General features: G+C 41.3%; 1 protein-coding gene and 1 pseudogene across 2 annotated transcripts in view; one reads left to right on the top strand and one right to left on the bottom strand.

Moving 5' to 3' along the window:
* The window catches only part of LOC120360768 (lys-63-specific deubiquitinase BRCC36 pseudogene), an 84,803-nt pseudogene that overhangs the window by 55,348 nt on the left and 8,461 nt on the right, over positions 1–20,994 (bottom strand).
* SCAF11 (SR-related CTD associated factor 11) overlaps positions 12,532–20,994 on the top strand; it is a 99,336-nt gene continuing 90,873 nt past the window's right edge. For both annotated transcript variants that reach the window (XM_010352263.3, XM_074403173.1), the window contains exon 1: positions 12,532–12,653. In XM_010352263.3, the coding sequence (XP_010350565.2) occupies positions 12,639–12,653 (15 nt within the window). In that variant the 5' untranslated portion in view covers positions 12,532–12,638. The remainder of the gene's footprint in view (positions 12,654–20,994) is intronic.

Below are 20,994 nucleotides of genomic sequence, written 5' to 3'. Positions count from 1 at the left end.
GTGTTCAAACTTTGGGGTCAGAGGGTTTTATTCTGACGTCTGCCACTTTCTAGTTCACTTGAATGAATGAGTTAACCTCTCTAAGCCACAGACTCATAATTTATAATACAGGAAGAACATTATAATGAATTAAGTTGTATTCACATGTAATATGTAAACATATATATTAATATTAATAATGTCTTATAGGTTTATTTAGAGGACCAACTGAAGTAAAGCAATAATGTTTAACATGGCATTTTGTACATAATAAGCCACAATAAATGTAAATTATTACTAGATTTATGCTTTTAATAACATCATCTTCTAAAGTGTAACAATGAAGCAGCTGGCTACTTTTGCATGATAACAAGGTTTTATTTCCAATTTTAATAATAAACACTACAATTTTCAAGTATCTATTCTGTACCTGGTGCCCTATATACTACATTTCATTTAATTCTCAAAGAACTCCACTGTGTTAATCTGTTCTCACACTGCTATGAAGAAATATCGGAGGCTGGGTAATTTATAAAGAAAAGAAGTTTAATTGACCCATACTTCCACATTGCTCCAGAGGGATCAGGAAACTTACAATCATGGTGGATGGAAAAGGAGAAGAAAAAATTTTTCTCACAGAATAGCAGGACAGAGTGAGGAGGGGAAGCAGGGGAAATGCCAGATGCTTATAAATCCATCAGTTCTCATGAGACTCATGCACTGTCACTAGAACTGCATGGAGAAACCGCCCACATGATTGAATTACCTGGTCCTGCCCTTGATACATGGGGATTGTGGGAATTATGGGGATTACAATTCAAGGTTAGATTTTGGGTGGGGACACAGCCAAATAACATCATCCACTGAATAAGTATTATCATTCTAACTATATAAATTAGGACCCTCAAGTCTAAGAAGTTAACTAACTTTCTGAGTTTCACAGGTTGACACTAAAAACTGGAATTAAATTCAGATAGCTCTGATTTTATAGTCCATGTTCTAGTACAAAAATAGCAGATAGATTTTTTATTTATTTTTTTTTTTTGCATTTTAGATTTTGGGGTACATGTGATGAACATGCAAGATTGTTGCATAGGTACACACATGGCAGTGTGCTTTGCTTCCTTCCGCCCCCTCACTTGTATCTGTCATTTCTCCCCATGCTATCTTTTCCCACCTCCCCACCCCCCCGCCCCTCCCCCATTTCCCCCCAACGGATCCCAGTGTGTAGTGCTCCCCTCCCTGTGTACATGTGTTCTCATTGTTCAACACCCGCCTATGAGCGAGAATATATGGTGTTTGATTTTCTGCTCTTGTGTCAGTTTGCTGAGAATGGTTTCCAGGTTCATCCATGTCCCTACAAAGGACGTGAACTCATCGTTTTTGATGCCTGCATAATATTCCATGGTGTATATGTACCACATTTTCCCTATCCAGTCTATCATCGTTGGGCATTTGGGTTGGTTCCAGGTCTTTGCTACTGTAAACAGTGCTGCAATAAACTTTCGTGTGCATGTGTCCTTGTAGTAGAATGATTTATAATCCTTTGGATATATACCCAGCAATGGGATTGCTGGGTCAAATGGGATTTCTATTTTTAGGTCCTTGAGGAATTGCCACACTGTCTTCCACAATGGTTGAATTAACTTACATTCCCACCAACAGTGTAAAAGTGTTCCTATTTCTCCACATCCTCTCCAGCATCTGTTGTTTCCCGATTTTTTAATGATCGCCATTCTAACTGGTGTGAGATGGTATCTCAATGTGGTTTTGATTTGCATTTCTCTGATGACCAGTGATGATGAGCATTTTTTCATATGTTTGTTGGCCTCCCGTATGTCTTCTTTTGTAAAGTATCTGTTCATATCCTTTGCCCATTTTTGAATGGGCTTGTTTGCTTTTTTCTTGTAGATCTGCTTTAGTTCTTTGTAAATTCTGGATATCAGCCCCTTGTCAGATGGGTAGACTGCAAAAATTTTTTCCCATTCTGTTGGTTGCCGATTCACTCTACTGACTGTTTCCTTTGCCGTGCAGAAGCTGTGGAGTTTGATTAGGTCCCATTTGTCTATTTTGGCTTTTGTTGCCATTGCTTTTGGCATTTTGGTCATGAAGTCCTTGCCTACACCTATGTCCTGAATGGTTTTGCCTAGATTTTCTTCTAAGGTTTTTATGGTATTAGGTCTGATGTTTAAGTCTTTAATCCATCTGGAGTTAATTTTGGTGTAAGGTGTCAGGAAGGGGTCTTGTTTCTGCTTTCTGCACATGGCTAGCCAGTTTTCCCAACACCATTTATTAAACAGGGAATCCTTTCCCCATTGCTTGTTTTTGTCAGGTTTGTCGAAGATCAGATGGTTGTGGGTATGTTGTATTTCCTCTGAGGCCTCTGTTCTGTTCCATTGGTCTATATCTCTGTTTTGGTACCAGTACCATGCTGTTTGGTTACTGTAGCCTTGTAGTATAGTTTGAAGTCCGGTAGTGTGATGCCTCCTGCTTTGTTCTTTTTGCTTAGAATTGACTTGGCTATGCGGGCTCTCTTTTGGTTCCATATGAAGTTTAAGGTGTTTTTTTCCAGTTCTGTGAAGAAGGTCATTGGTAGCTTGATGGGAATAGCGTTGAATCTGTAAATTACTTTGGGCAGTATGGCCATTTTCACGATGTTGATTCTTCCTAACCATGAACATGGAATGTTTCTCCATCTGTTTGTATCCTCTCTTATTTCGGTGAGCAATGGCTTGTAGTTCTCCTTGAAGAGGTCCTTTACGTTCCTTGTTAGTTGTATTCCTAGGTACTTTATTCTCTTTGTAGCAATTGTGAATGGCAGTTCGTTCTTGATTTGGCTCTCTTGAAGTCTATTACTGGTGTATAGGAATGCTTGTGATTTTTGCACGTTGATTTTGTATCCTGAGACTTTGCTGAAGTTGTTTATCAGTTTCAGGAGATTTTGGGCTGAGATGATGGGGTCTTCCAGATATACAATCATGTCATCTGCAAATAGAGACAATTTGATTTCCTCCTTTCCAATTTGGATACCCTTTATTTCTTTTTCTTGCCTGATTGCTCTGGCTAGAACTTCCAGTACTATATTGAATAGGAGTGGTGAGAGAGGGCATCCTTGTCTAGTGCCAGATTTCAAAGGGAATGCTTCCAGTTTTTGCCCATTCAGTATGATATTGGCTGTTGGTTTGTCGTAAATAGCTTTTATTGTTTTGAGATACGTTCCGTCAATACCTAGTTTATTGAGGGTTTTTAGCATAAAGGGTTGTTGAATTTTGTCAAAAGCCTTCTCTGCGTCAATCGAGATAATCATGTGGTTTTTGTCTTTGGTTCTGTTTATGTGGTGGATTACGTTTATGGACTTGCGTATGTTGAACCAGCCTTGCATCCCCGGGATGAATCCTACTTGATCATGGTGGATGAGCTTTTTGATATGCTGTTGCAATCGGTTTGCCAGTATTTTATTGAAGATTTTTGCATCTATGTTCATCATGGATATTGGCCTGAAATTTTCTTTTCTTGTTGAGTCTCTGCCGGGTTTTGGCATCAGGATGATGTTTGTCTCGTAAAATGATTTGGGAAGGATTCCCTCTTTTTGGATTGTCTGGAATAGTTTCAGAAGGAATGGTATCAGCTCCTCCTTGTATGCCTGGTAGAATTCAGCTGTGAACCCATCTGGACCTGGGCTTTTTTTGGGTGGTAGGCTCTTTATTGCTGCCTCGACTGCAGACCATGTTATTGGTCTATTCAGGGTTTCGGCTTCTTCCAGGTTTAGGCTTGGGAGGTTGCAGGTGTCCAGGAATTTATCCATTTCTTCCAGGTTTACTAGTTTATGTGCATAGAGTTGTTTGTAATAATCTCTGATGATGGTTTGGATTTCTGTGGAATCTGTGGTGATATCCCCTTTATCGTTTTTTATTGCATCAATTTGGTTATTCTCTCTTTTCTTTTTTATTAATCTGGCTAGTGGTCTGTCTATTTTGTTGATCTTTTCAAAAAACCAGCTCCTGGATTTATTGATTTTTTGAAGAGTTTTTTTGTGTCTCTATTTCCTTCAGTTCTGCTCTGATCTTAGTTATTTCCTGTCTTCTGCTAGGTTTTGAGTTTTTTTGATCTTGCTCCTCTAGCTCTTTCAATTTTGATGATAGGGTGTCAATTTTAGATCTCTCCTTTCTTCTCATGTGGGCACTCATTGCTATATATTTTCCTCTGGAGACTGCTTTAAATGTGTCCCAGAGATTCTGGTATGTTGTGTCTTCGTTCTCATTGGTTTCAAAGAACATCTTTATTTCTGCGTTCATTTCATTGTTTATCCAGTCAACATTCAAGAGCAAGTTGTTCAGTTTCCATGAAGCTGTGCGGTTCTGAGTTAGTTTCTGCATTCTGAGTTCTAACTCGATTGCACTGTGGTCTGAGAGACTGTTTGTTATGATTTCTGTTCTTTTGCATTTGCTGAGGAGTGATTTATTGCCAATTATGTGGTCAATTTTAGAGTAGGTGTGATGTGGTGCTGAGAAGAATGTATATTCTGTGGATTTGGGGTGGAGAGTTCTGTAAATGTCTATTAGGTTTGCTTGTTCCAGGTCTGTATTCAGGTCCTGGATATCCTTGTTGATTTTCTGTCTGGTTGATCTGTCTAATATTGACAATGGGGTGTTAAAGTCTCCCACTATTATTGTGTGGGAGTCTAAGTCTCTTTGTAAGTCATTAAGAACTTGCCTTATGTATCTGGGTGCTCCTGTATTGGGTGCGTATATATTTAGGATCGTTAGCTCTTCTTGTTGCAGTGATCCTTTTACCATTATGTAATGTCCTTCTTTGTCTCTTTTGATCTTTGTTGCTTTAAAGTCTATTTTATCAGAGATGAGAATTGCAACTCCTGCCTTTTTTTGCTCTCCGTTTGCTTGGTAGATCTTCCTCCATCCCTTTATTTTGAGCCTTTGTGTATCCTTGCATGTAAGATGGGTTTCCTGGATACAGCACACTGATGGGTTTTGGCTTTTTATCCAATTTGCCAGTCTGTGTCTTTTGGTTGGGGCATTTAGTCCATTTACATTTAGGGATAGTATTGTTATGTGTGAATTTGATGCTGTCATTTTGATGCTACCTGGCTGTTTTGTTGGTTAGTTGATGCAGATTCTTGATTGTGTTGATGCTTTTTTACCATTTAGTGTGTTTTTGGAGTGGCTGGTACTGGTTGTTCCTTTACATGTGTATAGCCTCTTTCAGGAGTTCTCATAGAGCAGGTTTGGTGGTGATGAAATCTCTGAGCGCTTGCTTGTTCACAAAGGATTTTATTTTTCCTTCACTTATGAAGCTTAGTTTGGCTGGATAGGAGATTCTGGGTTGAAAGTTCTTTTCTTTGAGGATGTTGAATATTGGCCCCCACTCTCTTCTGGCTTGTAGGGTTTCTGCTGAGAGATCTGCTGTGAGTCTAATGGGCTTCCCTTTGTGGGTAACCTGACCTTTCTCTCTGGCTGCCCTTAGCATTTTCTCTTTCATTTCAACCCTGGTGAATCTGACGATTATGTGCCTTGGGGTTGCTCTTCTTGAGGAATATCTTTGTGGTGTTCTCTGTATTTCCTGGATTTGAATATTGGTCTGCCTTGCTAGGTTAGGGAAGTTTTCCTGGATAATATCCTGAAGAGTATTTTCCAGCTTGGATTCATTCTCTTCATCACATTCAGGTACACCTATCAGACATAGATTAGGTTTTTTCACATAGTCCCACATTTCTTGAAGATTTTGTTCATTCCTTTTTGCGCTTTTTTCTCTGTTCTTGCCTTCTCTTTTTATTTCATTGAGTTGATCTTCGACCTCTGATATCCTTTCTTCTGCTTGGTCAATTCGGCTGTTGAAGCTTGTGCATGCTTCACGAAGTTCTCGTGTTGCGTTTTTCAGCTCCATCAATTCATTTATACTCCTCTCTATGCTGTCCATTCTCGTCAGCAGTTCGTCCAATCTTTTTTCAAGGTTCCTATTTTCTTTGCGATGGGTTAGAACGTGTTCTTTTAGCTCCTTGTAGTTTCTTACTACCCACCTTCTGAAGTCTGATTCTGTCATTTCATCACCCTCCTTCTCCATCCGGTCTGGTTCCCTTGCTGGTGAGGAGTTGTGATCCCTTTTAGGAGGAGAGGTGTTCTGGTTTCGGGAGTTTTCATCCTTTTTGCGCTGGGTTCTTCCCATTTTTGTGGGTTTATCCACCTGTTGTCTGTCTCTGTCCCAGGGAGTTGGAGCTTTATGAGTTTCCCTTGCACTACTGCCTTTTTTGATTTTTCTTTCAGGTCAGACCCGCCCAGCTAGCAGCACGCCTAGCCACTGCCTGCCCGCAGGGGCTTTGCTGAGCTGCTGTGGGCTCCGCCCAGCTGCCCTGAGCTCTTCCCTGTAGTCCTTTTTATAAGGGCAATGGTGGCCCCGCCTCTGTTATGGTGGACTCTCTCTGTTGTGGCAGGTTGCCTCGGCAACGGCAGCCTGCCTCCCTAGCGGTGGAGTCTCGGTAATGGCGGAAACCCCTCCCCCACGGAGCCGGACCATCCAGGTTCAGCTGTGCTTGGTTTGAAGGGCTCAACCCAAAGGGTTTCCAATTACTGTTTTTGTTTTGGTTGTTGTTGGGGGTGGAGGGGTGGGACCAACTGAGCCTGATCACCTGGCTCCCTGACTCAGAGTCTTTTCTTTTAAGTTGAACGACCCCGCGTTCTGGTCGCTTGTTGAAAAGGCGCCGGGATCTCCCGTGCTGCGACTCAGGGAGTCGGCTTGAACTGCGGCGCCGGCTCCTGGCGGATTTTTTCCCTAGGAATCTCCTGGCCTGTCTCGCTATTTCAGATGAATGGGCTATTCTGCCGTCTCAGGGCTCTGCTCGCCAGCTAAGAGGGCTCCCAGACCAGTGGCTTTTGTACGGAGAACGGCAGCAACAGGGAGTGGTCACAGCAGCCGCGCGGGCGGAATCAGCCCCGCGGGGGCCAAAACAGCCGCACCGGCTGGGACTGCGATGCTGGCGACCCCTCTGCCTGGGTATCTCCTGGTCTGTGGGCAATAAGAGTTCGTCTGGAAATGCGGCGTCCACTCACCCTCTGCACTTTCACTGGGAGCTGAAGTCCTGAGCTGTTCTTAGGCGGCCATCTTCCCAGCATTCCAGCAGATAGATTTTAATTCAAATTTCAAAATGAGGAACACAAAAGAAATCCATCAAAGGTCATATCAAAAGGATTTAGGATAGCATTTGACTCATATTGGCCAAAGATGACAACCTCACCATCAAAAACAATAATGGCTACCACAGTTTAAACATATGAAATGTATTAAAAATCAAGGGTTTATTTCAATTCTCTTATTGTAAAATAATTTGTTTGACATTTTCTGGAAGTTACTATGACACCAGCTCATTATTCTGAAAACTGGTGAATAAAGGGGAAAAATAAGCATTTATTTTGCTTTTTCAGTCTGTGGGAAGATCTGCAAATATACAGGGGAAAGTATTCCAGGCAACTGAATATGCCTGGCATATTCAAGAAACAACAGTGGGGGCATGTGGGTGGATCCTCAGAAAAAAAGGAGATAGTATTATGAAATGAGCTCAGAAGGAAAATCAGGGTGGGATTTAGTGTAGAGCCTTCTGGGCCATTATAAGGGTTTTGGCTTTTACTTTGAGAGTAATAGGGAGCTACTGCAGGGTTCTGCATATAGAAATGATACAATTCGACTTTTAGGTTAACAGGGTCACTCTGACTGCTGTGTTGAGTCTAGGCTGAGGGGAGAAAAATGGGAAAGCAGGGAGCTCAGGAGGTTTAATATAGTTTGGATATTGTCCCCACCCAAATTTCATGTTGAAATGTCATCCACAATGTTAGAGGTAGGGCCTCATGGGAGATGACTGAATTCTAGGGGTGGATTTTTCCCTTGGTAACAACAGTTTGTACCATGTGCCTGAAAAAACCACAGATACCGAACACTAGTCTGTAAAGGCAGCTGGAAGTGGGAGGCTGAACCCTGCAAAGTCACAAGGGCAGTGTTGCCCATAGTGAGTGACTTCTCTTGAGATCTGGTCATTTAAAAGTGTGTAGCATCTCTGCCACTCACTTGCTGGCTACTACTTTTGCCATGTAAAATGCCTGTTCCCATTTTGCCTTCTACCCTTGGTAAAAGCTCCCTAAGGCCTCCCCATAAGCAGATGCTGCCATGCTTCCTGTACAGGCTGAAGAACCATGAACCAACTAAACCTCTTTTCTTATAAATTACCCAGTCTCAGGTATTTCTTTATAGCAATACAAGAACAAATGAATACAAGGTTATAATAATCCTATGTAGTTTGAACCAGGATAGAACTGGGATGAAAGCAGGGAAGGATGTGAGAAATGGTTGAATTCTGGATTTATCCTGAAGGTAGACCTGGCAGGAGTTGTTGATGAGTGGGATGTGGGTAATGTGAGAAGGAGAGAAGTCAAAGATAACTCCAAGACTTTAAGGCTGAATAAATAGTAGTATGGTGTTACTTTCAATTGTGACAGAGAAGACTGCAGGAGGCGCAGATTTGGACAAGAGGTGGGATGGGAAAGAATAGGAGCTCAATTTGGACATATTATGTTTGTGAATCTTTTTATACATACAAATGAGATGCTAAGTAGACATATAAATGAATGGGGTTGGAGTTCAGGGGACTTGTTTGGGCTACAGATGTTCAGTGAAGAAATTGTTTCAAAAAGAAGAAGGGACCAGGCTTGGTGGCTCATGCCTATAATCCCAGCATTCTGGAAGACCTAGGTGGGCCTTGGAGCCAGGAGTTCAAGACAAGCCTGGGCAGCATAGCAAGTCTCTGTCTCTACAAAACAAAACAAAATAAAATAAAATTAGCCAAGCATGGTGGCACGTGCCTGTAGTCCTAGCTACTCAGAAGGCTGAGGCAGGAGGGTCACCTGAGTCCAGGAGTTGTAAGCTGCAGTGAGATATCATTATGTAACTGCACTCCAGCTGAGGTGACAGAGTAAGATCCTGTCTTAAAAGGAGGAGGAGGCAGAAAAGGAAGTGGAGGGAGGAGGAGGAGAAAAAGGGGAAAAGGAAGAAAAAGAAAATGGAAGAGAAGAAGGAGGAGGAGGAGAAAAAGGGGAAGGGGAAGAAGAAGAGGAAGATTAAGAAGAAGAAGAGAGGGGGAGGAAGAGGCGAAGGAGGAGGAGGGGAAGTCTCAGCCATGTCATTTTCCTGACAAATTAAGAAAAGTGAGGACCAAGTACTGACCATTAGATTTAGCAATGTTAAGGCCTTTTATGACCCCAATAAGAGCAGCTTTTGTGGCATGGTGAAGGTGAAAGTCTGATTGGAGAGGGTTCAAGAGTAAAGGAGAGGAGAGAAACTGGTGACAGTTAAGACATCCTTTTTGCAGAGTTTGCTGAAAAGAGAAGGAAAGATATGGGACAGTGGCTAGAGGAGGAGCTGAGGTCCAGAGAGAGCTTGCTCGTTTAATTTGGTTTGGTTGGTTGTTTTTAAGATTATAAATCTTAAAAATATAGGAATAATACCTATATTTTTAATACCTATATATTTTAATAATACCTAAAAAGCTGTCCTACACAAGAGGAATAATATCATGCTTATATTAGAAACATTAGAAACATACAGAAGAGAGAGAAAGAAATTATCAGTGTGGGAGAGGGACAGAAAAAAGTTGCTGGAGTGATGTCACTGAGAGGCAATAGTGGATGGGAAAGGTTGTCTTTGTCAGGAGCAGAAGAAATTTCTAAGGGGCAAAGCATTCAACAGAAAGCAGAAGATAAAAGTTTAGAAACTGTGCAAATGATAGATGGGCTAGAAAAGAAAAACCCATTTTCTGGGGAGAAATTCAACATGGCTGCAGAAATTTGAATAAGTAAAGAGAAGCCAAATGTTAATCACCAAGACAATGGGGAAAATGTCAGACACCTTCATGGCAGCTCCTCCCATCACAGGCCTAGATGCCTAGGAGGAAAAAATGGTTTCCAGGGCCAGGCCCAGGGCCCTCCTGCTCTATGCATCCTCAGGACATGCTGCCTTGTGTCTCAGCTGCTTCAGCTCCAGCCATGGCTAAAAGGGGCCAATGTAAAGCTCAGGCCATCGCTTCAGAGGGTACAGGCCCAAGCCTTGATAGCTCGCACATGGTGTTGGGTCTTTTGGTGCACAGTAGTCAAGATTTGAGGTTTTGGAACCTCTGCCTAGATTTCAGGGGATATATGGAAATGCCTGAATGTCCAGCCAGACGTTTGCTGTTCTCATGGAGAACCTCTGCTAGAGCAGTAACAAAGGGAAATATGGGGTCAAAGTCCCCACACAGAGTCCCCACTGGGGCACTGTCTAGTGGAGCTGTGAGAAGATTGCTTCCATCCTCCAGATCCCAGAATGGTAGATCCACCAACAGTTTGCACCATGTGCCTGGAAAAGCCAGACACTGAACACCAGCCCATGAAGACAGCTGGAAGTCGGGGGCTGAACCCTGCAAAGCCACAAGGACAGTGTTGCCCAAGGCCATGGGAGCCCACCTCTTGCATCAGTGTGACATGGATGTGAGACATGGAGTCAAAGGAGATCATTTCAGAGCTTTAAGATTTGACTGCCCTGCTGGATTTCAGACTTGCATGGGGCCTGTAGCCCCTTCATTTTGGCCACTTTCTCTCATTTGGAATGGCTGTATGCAAAGAACATCTGCCTGGATATTTCCATATATATTCCATATTGTACTTACCCAATGCCTGTACCCTGATTGTATCTTGGAAGTAACTAACTTGTCTTTGATTTCACAGGCTCATAGGTGGAAGGAATTTGCCTTGTCTCAGATGAGACTTTGAACTGTGGACTTCTGAGTTAATGCTGAAATGAGTTAAGACTTTGGGGGACTGTTGGAAAGGCATGACTGTTTTTTGAAATTTAAGGACATGAGATCTGGGGGGAGCCATGGGTAGAATGATATGGTTTGGCTGTGTCCTCACCCAAATCTTATCTTCAATTATAGTTCCCATAATCACCACCTGTAGTGGTAGGGACCTGGTAGGAGATAATTTAATTATGGGGGTGGTTACCTCATGCTGTTCTCATGATGGTAAGTCCTTGTGAGATCTGATGATTTTATAAGGAGCTTTTTCCCCCTTGTGCTCAGCTCTTCTCCTTGCTGCCACCATTTGAAGAAGGGTGTGTTTGCTTCCTCTTCTGCCATAATTGTTAAGTTTTCTGAGGCCTCCCCAGCCATGCTGAACTATGGATCAATTAAATCTCTTTTCTTTATAAATTACCCAGTCTTGTGTATGTCTTTATTAGCAGCGTGAGAACCAACCAACACAACTTCACTCTTCATGAATGATATTTCTTATCATTCATGTGTTCACTGGAGTAGCACTTTTAATTTCCATCAATAACTTTCCCTTTGTATCCACAGTTTAGCTGTCCTACACAAGAGGCCTAGCTTCTGGCCTATCTTGATTTTTTACATGCCTTCCTCACTAAACTTCATCATTTCTGGTTTTTCATTTAAAGCAAGAGACATGTGTGTCTACTTTCACTTGAACACTTAGAGAGACCATCATAATTACATTAATTGGCCTAATTTCAATAGTGTGTCTCAGGTAATAGAGAGGCCTGAGGAGGGAGATGAAGAAAAAGTGGGTCAATGGAGCAGTCAGAATATCCACAATATTCATCACTTAATTTTTCACTTTTATATAGGCATAGTTTGTAGCACCCCCAAACAATTACAATAGTAATATCAAAGACTACTAATCACAAATTACCATAATAGATATAATAATAATGAAAAAGTGGAAAATATTGCAAAAATTACCACAATGTGACACAGAGACACAAAGTGAGCACATGTTGTTGGAAAATGGCACCAACAGACTTACTCAATGCAGAGTTACCACAAACCTTCAATTTGTTAAAAAAAAAAACAAACAATAACTACAAAGTGCAATAAGATGAAATGCAATAAAATGAGATATCCCTGTATAGTTTGGGTTATACTTATATTTGGGTTATACTTATACTAAGAAATGATTCATTGTTTCTCTGAAATGCAAATTTAACTACAGGTTCTATATTTTTATTTGCTACATGCTGCAATTCTAAGTAAAAGAGGCAGCAGGTCTGCTCCCACTCATCCCTTGCCTTCTTACCCTACTGCACTGCCACTACCTCACCTATATTACTCTGCAAATATGAGCAATTGTCAGAGAGGTAGGTAGGCCACAAGAGGAAGTGAAAGGAGAGAGAAAAAAGAGAGAGGGAGTAGAGTTGGAAAATAAGAAAGGAAGGAAATCAGAGGAAAGGAATAAAGAAATGACAGAGAAAGAGACCTGAGGTGAGAAATAATATGATAACTATGAGGAAATGAAAGAAATCTAGTATGACTGGAGTGGAGTGATCAAGGGAAGAGTGGCAGGAGATATAGCTAGAGAGGAAGCAAAGGAGAACTGACCAGCTATAACCAGAAGTCACATGGATGCCACTGTGTACATGTCTAAGGTCACAGTTGCTTCCTGTTTGTGTCTGGTAAGTTATTGCTAATAAAGTCTACCACAGCTGCTGAGAGCAGGGCTCTCAGAGCACTCACCACTGTGGAACCTCTTCTGGGCGCTATCACAAGTGAGCTACTAATGCCTAGGTCCACAAAGAGACAGCTGGAAGATCTCTTCTGCCCACATTACCCATGAATGTATCCTTCTGTGGTAAGTAAATTCAATATCTTTCTTAAACATAGCCTTTTTTGTTCTAAAGGAGTTTCAGACTTATAGTACAGTTGCAAAAACAGCAGTGTTTCCACATGCCCCCTACAGAGCTTCCTCTTTTGTTAACATCTTACATTTGTATGGTATATTTGTCACAACTGATGAACCAATATTAATATATTATTATTAATGAAAGTCCATACTTTATCCTGACTCCCTTAGTTTTTACCTAATGTCCTTTTTTAATTCCAGGAGATAATACTACATTTAAGTATGTATGCATATATGTATGTATTTATTTTAGAGACAGGGGCCTCACTATGTTGCCTGGACTTGTCTCAAACCCCCGGCCTCAGGTGATCCTTCCACCTTAGCACTTTAGCCTTCCTAGTCACTGGGATTACAGGAATGAGCCACTATGCCCAGCACCATTCTAAATTTAGTCATCATGTTTCCTTAGGCTCCTCTAAACAATGACAGTTTCTCAGATTTCTCTTCTTTTAAATAACCTTCACAGTTTGAGAAGGACCAGTGAGGTATTTTGTAGAATGTTCTTTGGAGTTTTTGTCATGACTGGATTTAAGAGTTTGGGGGAGAAAGAGCATGGAAGTAAAGAACCATTATCATCATACTATATCAAAGGTATATACTTATGAACATGAAATTTATCACTGTTGGTGTTGACCTTGATCACCTGTCTAAGGTAGTTTGTCAGGTTTCCCCATTGTCAGATTACTTGCTTTTCCCCTTTTTCATACTGTATGGTTTTAAAGGAAGTCACTTTGCACTGGCCAGACATGGTGGCTCACACCTGTAATCCCAGCACTTTGGGAGGCTGAGGTGGGAGGATCACTGAGGTCACGAGTTCAAGACCACCCTGGCTAACATGGTGAACCTCTGTCTCTATAAGAAATACAAAATTTAGCCGGCATGGTGGCACCCAACTCTAATCCCAGCTACACAGGAGGCTGAGACAGGAGAACTGCTTGAATTGGAGGCAGAGGTTGCAATGAACCAAGATCGTGCCACTGCACTCCAACCTGGGTGATAAAGGGAGATTCAGTCTCCAAAAGAAAAAAGGAAGTAACTATGCACAGCCCACACTTCAGAGATGGGAAGTTACTCTTTGCCTCCTTGACAGCAGAGCATTTACATAAGTTATTTGCAATTGACCTGTACAAAAAGTTTGTATACTCTCCCTCATTTTATTCAATCATTTCTTTTTAATGATATGGTCTCATAGATATCTATTGTATAGGTTGGGTTATAATCCAATACTGTGTTATTTCATTACACATACTGTTCCAGTTTTAGCCATTGGGAGTTCTTTCAGTTGGCCCCAGTGTCCCTTTGATATACCCCATTGTGTGGTTTTTATTTCTTTAAGCACTTCCTTGTCTTCTGGCACTACAGGATGCTACAGGATCATCCTATATATTTCCAGATCCAGCTTTAGAATAATCTGTTTCACTAAGGAGCTGGTTCCCTTATGGGAGAACGGTATTAGAAGCCAAGATCTGGGTGCTGGGTGTGTTAATTGCTACCAGGGCATAATTGCTTCTGCGCCCTCTTAGCTGACAGAGCAATGGAAAATATGTGTGTGTACTAAATCACTTATATACACCTATTTATAAATATTTCCTTATGTATCAATCTGTATGGATGCTAAGCTAAATTGAGTTTATAAATTAATCCTTGATCACATGGATCATTCCACCCTTTGCTTCCCTGCTGTCTGTAACCTTCCACTCTAACAGTCAGAAATCTGGCTCCCATTCATCATTCATTTACATAATTCCAGTATATATTTATAATGATTTCAGAATTCTTAACTCAGACCACCAAGAGAAACTACCAACGAAGAGTACAATGCTCATGTACAGTTCTTTTGCCTTTAGTCTTTGTCTCCACTCATTACAAAGTTAGGTTAGTATCTCCTCCCAGTCCCTAAAATATAGTTTATTTTTTTCTCACAGCCTGCATTCTATCCTAAGATACCAACCACCCAAATGATTTTCTTCAATTGCTAAACTAAGGTTCAGTCTTTATGCTGTAAAGTTCTATGGGTGGGTTTTAACCTATACATAATGTCATACATTCACTATTATAATGCCATACACAATCATCACATTAAAAAAAATCCCGTCTTGGGGGGAGGACCCAAGACGGCCAACTACGAACAGCTCAGGATTGCAGCTCCCAGTGAAAGCGCAGAGGGTGAATGGACGCCTCATTTCCAAACGGATTTTTATTGCCCACAGACCAGGAGATTACAGGCGGAGGAGCCCCATGGGTCACCAGCGTGGCTGTTTTGGCCAGTGCGGCTGTTTTGGCTGGCGTGGCTGCTTTGCCGGAGCCCTGGCATGGCGGTTCTCCATACAAAATACCCTGGTCTGGGTGCCCTTTTAGCTGGCGATTGGAGACCCAGGAAGGCAGATTGCCCATTCATCTGATTTAAAAAGGAACTGAAACAGAGAGCCAGGCCAGGAGATTCCTGGGCAAAAAAATCTACAGGAATCTCAGCGTCGCTGTTTCAGCAGGTGCAGTGAGTCGCCGCACAGGAAATCACACAGATCCTGGAGACTTTTCAACTGGCAACTGGAACACCTGGGAGAGAGTCGACCATTCAACTAAAAAAAAAACAAAAAACAAAAAACAAAACAGACTCTGGGTAGGGAGTCAGATGAGCAGGCTCGGCTGGACCTACCCCCACAAAAACAAAACAGCAATTGAAAACGCTCTGGGTAGAGAGTTTCACAGCAACCACAGCTGAACTCGAGATGGTCCAGCTCTGTGGGGGAGGGGCGTCCGCCATTACCGAGACACTCCACCACTACGGAGATAGTTCCCCATCGCTGAGGCAGCCGCCGTTGCCAGGTAACCCACCGTTGCTGAGGCAACCTGCCATTACAGAGGCAGGCCACCAATGCCAAGGCAGTTCTAACTACACCCATATAAACAGGACTGCAGAGAAGATCACAGGGCAGCTAGGCAGAGCCCACAGTAGCTCAGCAAAGCCTCTGCAGGCAGACAGTGACTAAGCTGCCTCCTCAATGGGCAGGGCAACCCTGAAAAAAAAAGGCAGCAGCACAACAGAAACTCATAAATAAAGCCCTAACTCCCTGGGACAGAGCACCTGGGGAAAAAAAAAAAAAGGAGTTTACGAGTTCTGCTGTACCAGACCTAAACGTACCTATCCAGTAACTCTGAATGAACAACGGAGCACACAGCTCAGCACTTGAGCTCCAATAAAGGACAGACTGTCTCCACAAGCAGCTCCCTGACCCCTGTATGTCCAAAGAGTCACCTCATAAAGGAGAGAACAGATTGACATTTGGCGGGTATCCTTCTGGGACAAAAATAGCAGAAGAAGAAACTGGTAGCAACCCTTACTGTTCTGCAACTGCTGCAGGTGGTCCGCAGGCAAGCAGGGCCTGGAGTGGACCTCAGGAGTCCTACAGCAGAGGGGTCAGACTGTTAGAAGGAAAACTAAGAAACAGAAATAACTTCATCATCCACAAGCTGGAAGTTCACCCAGAGACCCAATTTGAAAGTCAGCAACTACAAAGACAACAGGTGAATAAATCCACAAAGATGGGAAGAAACCAGCGTAAAAAGGATGAAAACACCTGAAACCAGAACACCTCTCCTCCTACAAGGGATCACAACTCCTCACTAGCAAGGGAGCAAGGCTGGATGGAGAATGAGTGTGATGAAATGACAGAATCAGACTTCAGAAGGTGGGTAATAAGAAATTTCTGCAAGCTAAAAGCACATGTTCTGCCCCAATGCAAAGAAACTAAGAACCTTGAATAAAGATTTGATTAAATGCTAATGAGAATAAATCATTTAGAGAAGAATATAAATGAACTGATGAAGCTGAAAAACACAACACAAGAACTTCGCAAAACATACACAAGTTTCAATAGCCAAATCGACCAAGCAGAAGAAAGGGTATCAGAGACTGAAGATCAACTCAATAAAATAAAATGAGAAGGCAAGATTAGAGAAAAAAGAGTAAAAAGAAAAGAATAAAGACTCCAAGAAATATGGGATTATGTGAAAAGACCTAATCTACATTTGATAGGTATATCTGAATATGATAGAGAGAATGAATCCAAGCTGGAAAACACTCTTCAGGATATTATCCAGGAGAACTTCCCCAACCTAGCAAGGCAGGCCAATATTCAAGTCCAGGAAATACAGAGAACACCACAAAGATATTCCTCAAGAAGAGCAACCCCAAGGCATATAATCATCAGATTCACAATGGTTGAAATGAAGGAGAAAATGCTAAGGGCAGCCAGAGAGAAAGGTCAGGTTACCCACAAAGGGAAGCCTATCAGACTCACAGCAGCTCTCTCAGCAGAAACCCTACAAGCCAGAAGAGAGTGGGGGTCAATATTCAACATCCTTAAAGAAAAGAACTTTCAACCCAGAATCATCTATCCAGCCAAACTAAACTTCATAAGTGAAGGAAAAATAAAATCCTTTGCGAACAAGCAAGTACTCAGAGATTTCATCACCACCAGGCCTGCTTTACAAGAGCTCCTGAAAGAGGCTATACACATATAAAGGAACAACTAGTACCAGCGACTACAAAAACACACCAAATGATAAAGAACATCAACACAATAAAGAATCTGCAAAAATTAACAGGCAAAATAGCCAGCTAGCATCAAAATGGCAAGATCATATTTACACATAACAATATTAACTCTAAATGTATATGGACTAAATGCCCCAATCAAAAGACATAGACTGGCAAATTGGATAAAAAGCCAAAACCCATCGGTGTGCTGTATCCAGGAAATCCATCTCACATGCAAGGATACACAAAGACTCAAAATAAAGGGATGGAGGAAGATTTACCAAGCAAATGGAGAAGAAAAAAAAGCAGGAGTTGCAATTCTCATCTCTGATAAAATAGACTTTAAAGCAACAAAGATCAAAAGAGACAAAGAAGGACATTACATAATGGTAAAAGGATCAATGCAACAAGAAGAGCTAACGATCCTAAACATATACATACCCAATACAGGACCAGATACACAAGGCAAGTTCTTAATGACTTACAAAGAGACTTAGACTCCCACACAATAATAGTGGGAGACTTTAAAACTCCACTGTCAATATTAGACAGATCAACAAGACGGAAAATTAACAAGGATATCCAGGACTTGAACTCAGACCTGGACCAAGCAAACCTAATACACATTTACAGAACTCTCCACCCCAAATACACAGAATATACATTCTTCTCAGCACCACATCACACCTACTCTAAAATTGGCCACGTAATTGGAAGCAAATCACTCCTCAGCAAATGCAAAAGAATGAAAATCATAACAAACAGTCTCTCAGACCACGGTGCAATCAAGTTAGAACTCAGAATGCAGAAACTAACTCAGAGCGACACAGTTTCATGGAAACTAAACAACTGGCTCTTGAATGTTGACTGGATAAACAATGAAATGAAGGAAGAAATAAGGATGTTCTTCAAAACCAATGAGAACGAAGACACAACATACCAGAATCTCTGGGACACATTTAAAGTAGTCTCTAGAGGAAAATATATAGTAATAAGTGTCCACATGAGAAGCAAGGAGAGATTGAAAATTGACACCCTATCATCAAAATTGAAAGAGCTAGAGGAGCAAGATTAAAAAAAAAACTCAAATCCTAGCAGAAGACAAGAAATAACTAAGATCAGAGCAGAACTGAAGGAGATAGCGACACAAAAAACCCTTCAAAAATCAATAAATCCAGGAGCTGGTTTTTCGAACAGATCAACAAAATAGACAGACCACTAGCCAGATTAATAAAAAAGAAAACAGAAAATAACCAAATAGATGCACTAAAAAACGATAAAGGGTATATCACCACAGATTCCACAGAAATTCAAACTATCATCAGAGATTATTACAAACAACTATGCACATAAACTAGTAAACCTGGAAGAAATGGATAAATTCCTGGACACTTGCCTCCTACCAAGCCTAAACCAGGAAGAAGTCGAAACCCTGATAGACTAACAACAAGGTCTGAAGTTGAAGCAGCAATTAAGAGCCTACCACCCCAAAAAAGCCCAGGTCCAGATGGGTTCACAGCAAAATTCTACCAGACATACAAAGAGGAGCTGGTACCATTCCTTCTGAAACTATTCCAAATAATCCGAAAAGAGGGAATCCTTCCCAAATCATTTTATGAGACCAACATCATCCTGATACCAAAACCCGGCAGAGACTCAACAAGAAAAGAAAATTTCAGGCCAATATCCATGATGAACATAGATGCAAAACTCTTCAATAAAATACTGGCAAGCTGATTGCAACAGCATATCAAAAAGCTTATCCACCATGATCAAGTAGGATTCATCCCAGGGATGCAAGGCTGGTTCAACATACACAAGTCTATAAACGTAATCCACCACATAAACAGAACGAAAGACAAAAACCACATGATTATCTCAATTGATGCAGAGAAGGCCTTTGACAAAATTAAACAGCCTTTTATGCTAAAAACCCTCAATAAACTAGGTACTGACGGAACGTATCTCAAAATAATAAAAACTATTTACGACAAACCCACAGCCAATATCATACTGAATGGGCAAAAACTGGAAGCATTCCTTTTGAAATCTGGCACTAGACAAGGTTGCCCTCTCTCACCACTCCTATTCAATATAATACTGGAAGTTCTAGCCAGAGCAATCAGGAAGAAAAAGAAATAAAGGGTATTCAAATAGGAAAGAAGGAAGTCAAATTGTCTCTATTTGCAGACGACATGATTGTATATCTAGAAGACCCCATTGTCTCAGCCCAAAATCTCCTGAAACTGATAAGCAACTTCAGCAAAGTCTCAGGATACAAAATCAATGTGCAAAAATCACAAGTATTCCTATACAGCAATAACAGACTTAAAAGAGAGCCAAATCAAGAATGAACTGCCATTCACAATTGCTACAAAGAGAATAAAATACCTAGGAATACAACTAACAAGGAATGTAAAGGACCTCTTCAAGGAAAACTACAAACCACTGCTCAATGAAATAAGAGAGGACACAAACAGATGGAGAAACATTCCATGTTCATGGCTAGGAAAAATCAATATTGTGAAAATGGCCATACTGCCCGAAGAAGTTTACAGATTCAATGCTAACCCCATCAAGCTACCAAAGACCTTCTTCAAAGAACTGGGAAAAAACACCTTAAACTTCATATGGAACCAAAAGAGAGCCCGCATAGCCAAGTCAATTCTAAGCAAAAAGAACAAAGTGGGAGGCATCACACTACCAGACTTCAAACTATACTACAAGGCTACAGTAATCAAAACAGCATTGCACTGGTACCAAAACAGAGATATAGACCAGTGGAACAGAACAGAGGCCTTGGAGGCAACACAACATATATACAACCATCCGATCTTTGACAAACCTGACAAAAATAAGCAATGGGGAAAGGATTCCCTGTTTAATAAATGGTGTTGGGAAAACTGGCTAGCCATGTGCAGAAAGCAGAAACTGGATTCCTTCCTGATGCCTTACACTAAAATTAACTCCAGATGGATTAAAGACTTAAACATCAGACCTAACACCATACAAACCCTAGAAGAAAATCTAGGCAAAACCATTCAGGACACAGGCATAGGCAAGGACTTCATGACCAAAACACCAAAAGCATTGGCAACAAAAGCCAAAATAGACAAATGAGACCTAATCAAACTCCACAGCTTCTGCACAGCAAAAGAAACAGTCATCAGAGTGAATCGGCAACCAACAGAATGGGAAAACATTTTTGCAGTCTACCCATCCGACAAAGGGCTGATATCCAGAATTTACAAAGAACTAAAACAGATTTACAAGAAAAAACAAAGCCCATTCAAAAGTGGGTGAAGGATATGAACAGACACTTTTCAAAAGAAGACATACATGAGGCCAACAAACATATGAAAAAATGCTCATCATCACTGGTCATTAGAGAAATGCAAATCAAAACTACATTGAGATACCATCTCATGCCAGTTTGAATGGAGATCATTAAAAAATCTAGAGACAACAGATGCTGGAGAGGATGTGGAGAAATAGGAACACTTTTACACTGTTGGTGGAAGTGTAAATTAGTTCAACCATTGTGGAAGACAGTGTGGAGATTCCTCAAGGACCTAGAAATAGAAATTCCATTTGACCCAGCAATCCCATTACTGGGTATATATCCAAAGGATTATAAATCGTTCTACTATAAGGACACATGCACATGAATGTTCATTGCAGCATTGTATACAATAGCAAAGACCTGAGACCAACCCAAATGCCCATCGATGATAGATTGGACAGGGAAAA

The sequence above is a fragment of the Saimiri boliviensis genome, chromosome 7, assembly GCF_048565385.1.
Source record: "Saimiri boliviensis isolate mSaiBol1 chromosome 7, mSaiBol1.pri, whole genome shotgun sequence".
In the NCBI taxonomy this organism is placed as follows: domain Eukaryota; kingdom Metazoa; phylum Chordata; class Mammalia; order Primates; family Cebidae; genus Saimiri; species Saimiri boliviensis.
Note: the sequence above shows the minus strand (reverse complement) of the source record. Positions and strands in the feature narration are given on the sequence as shown.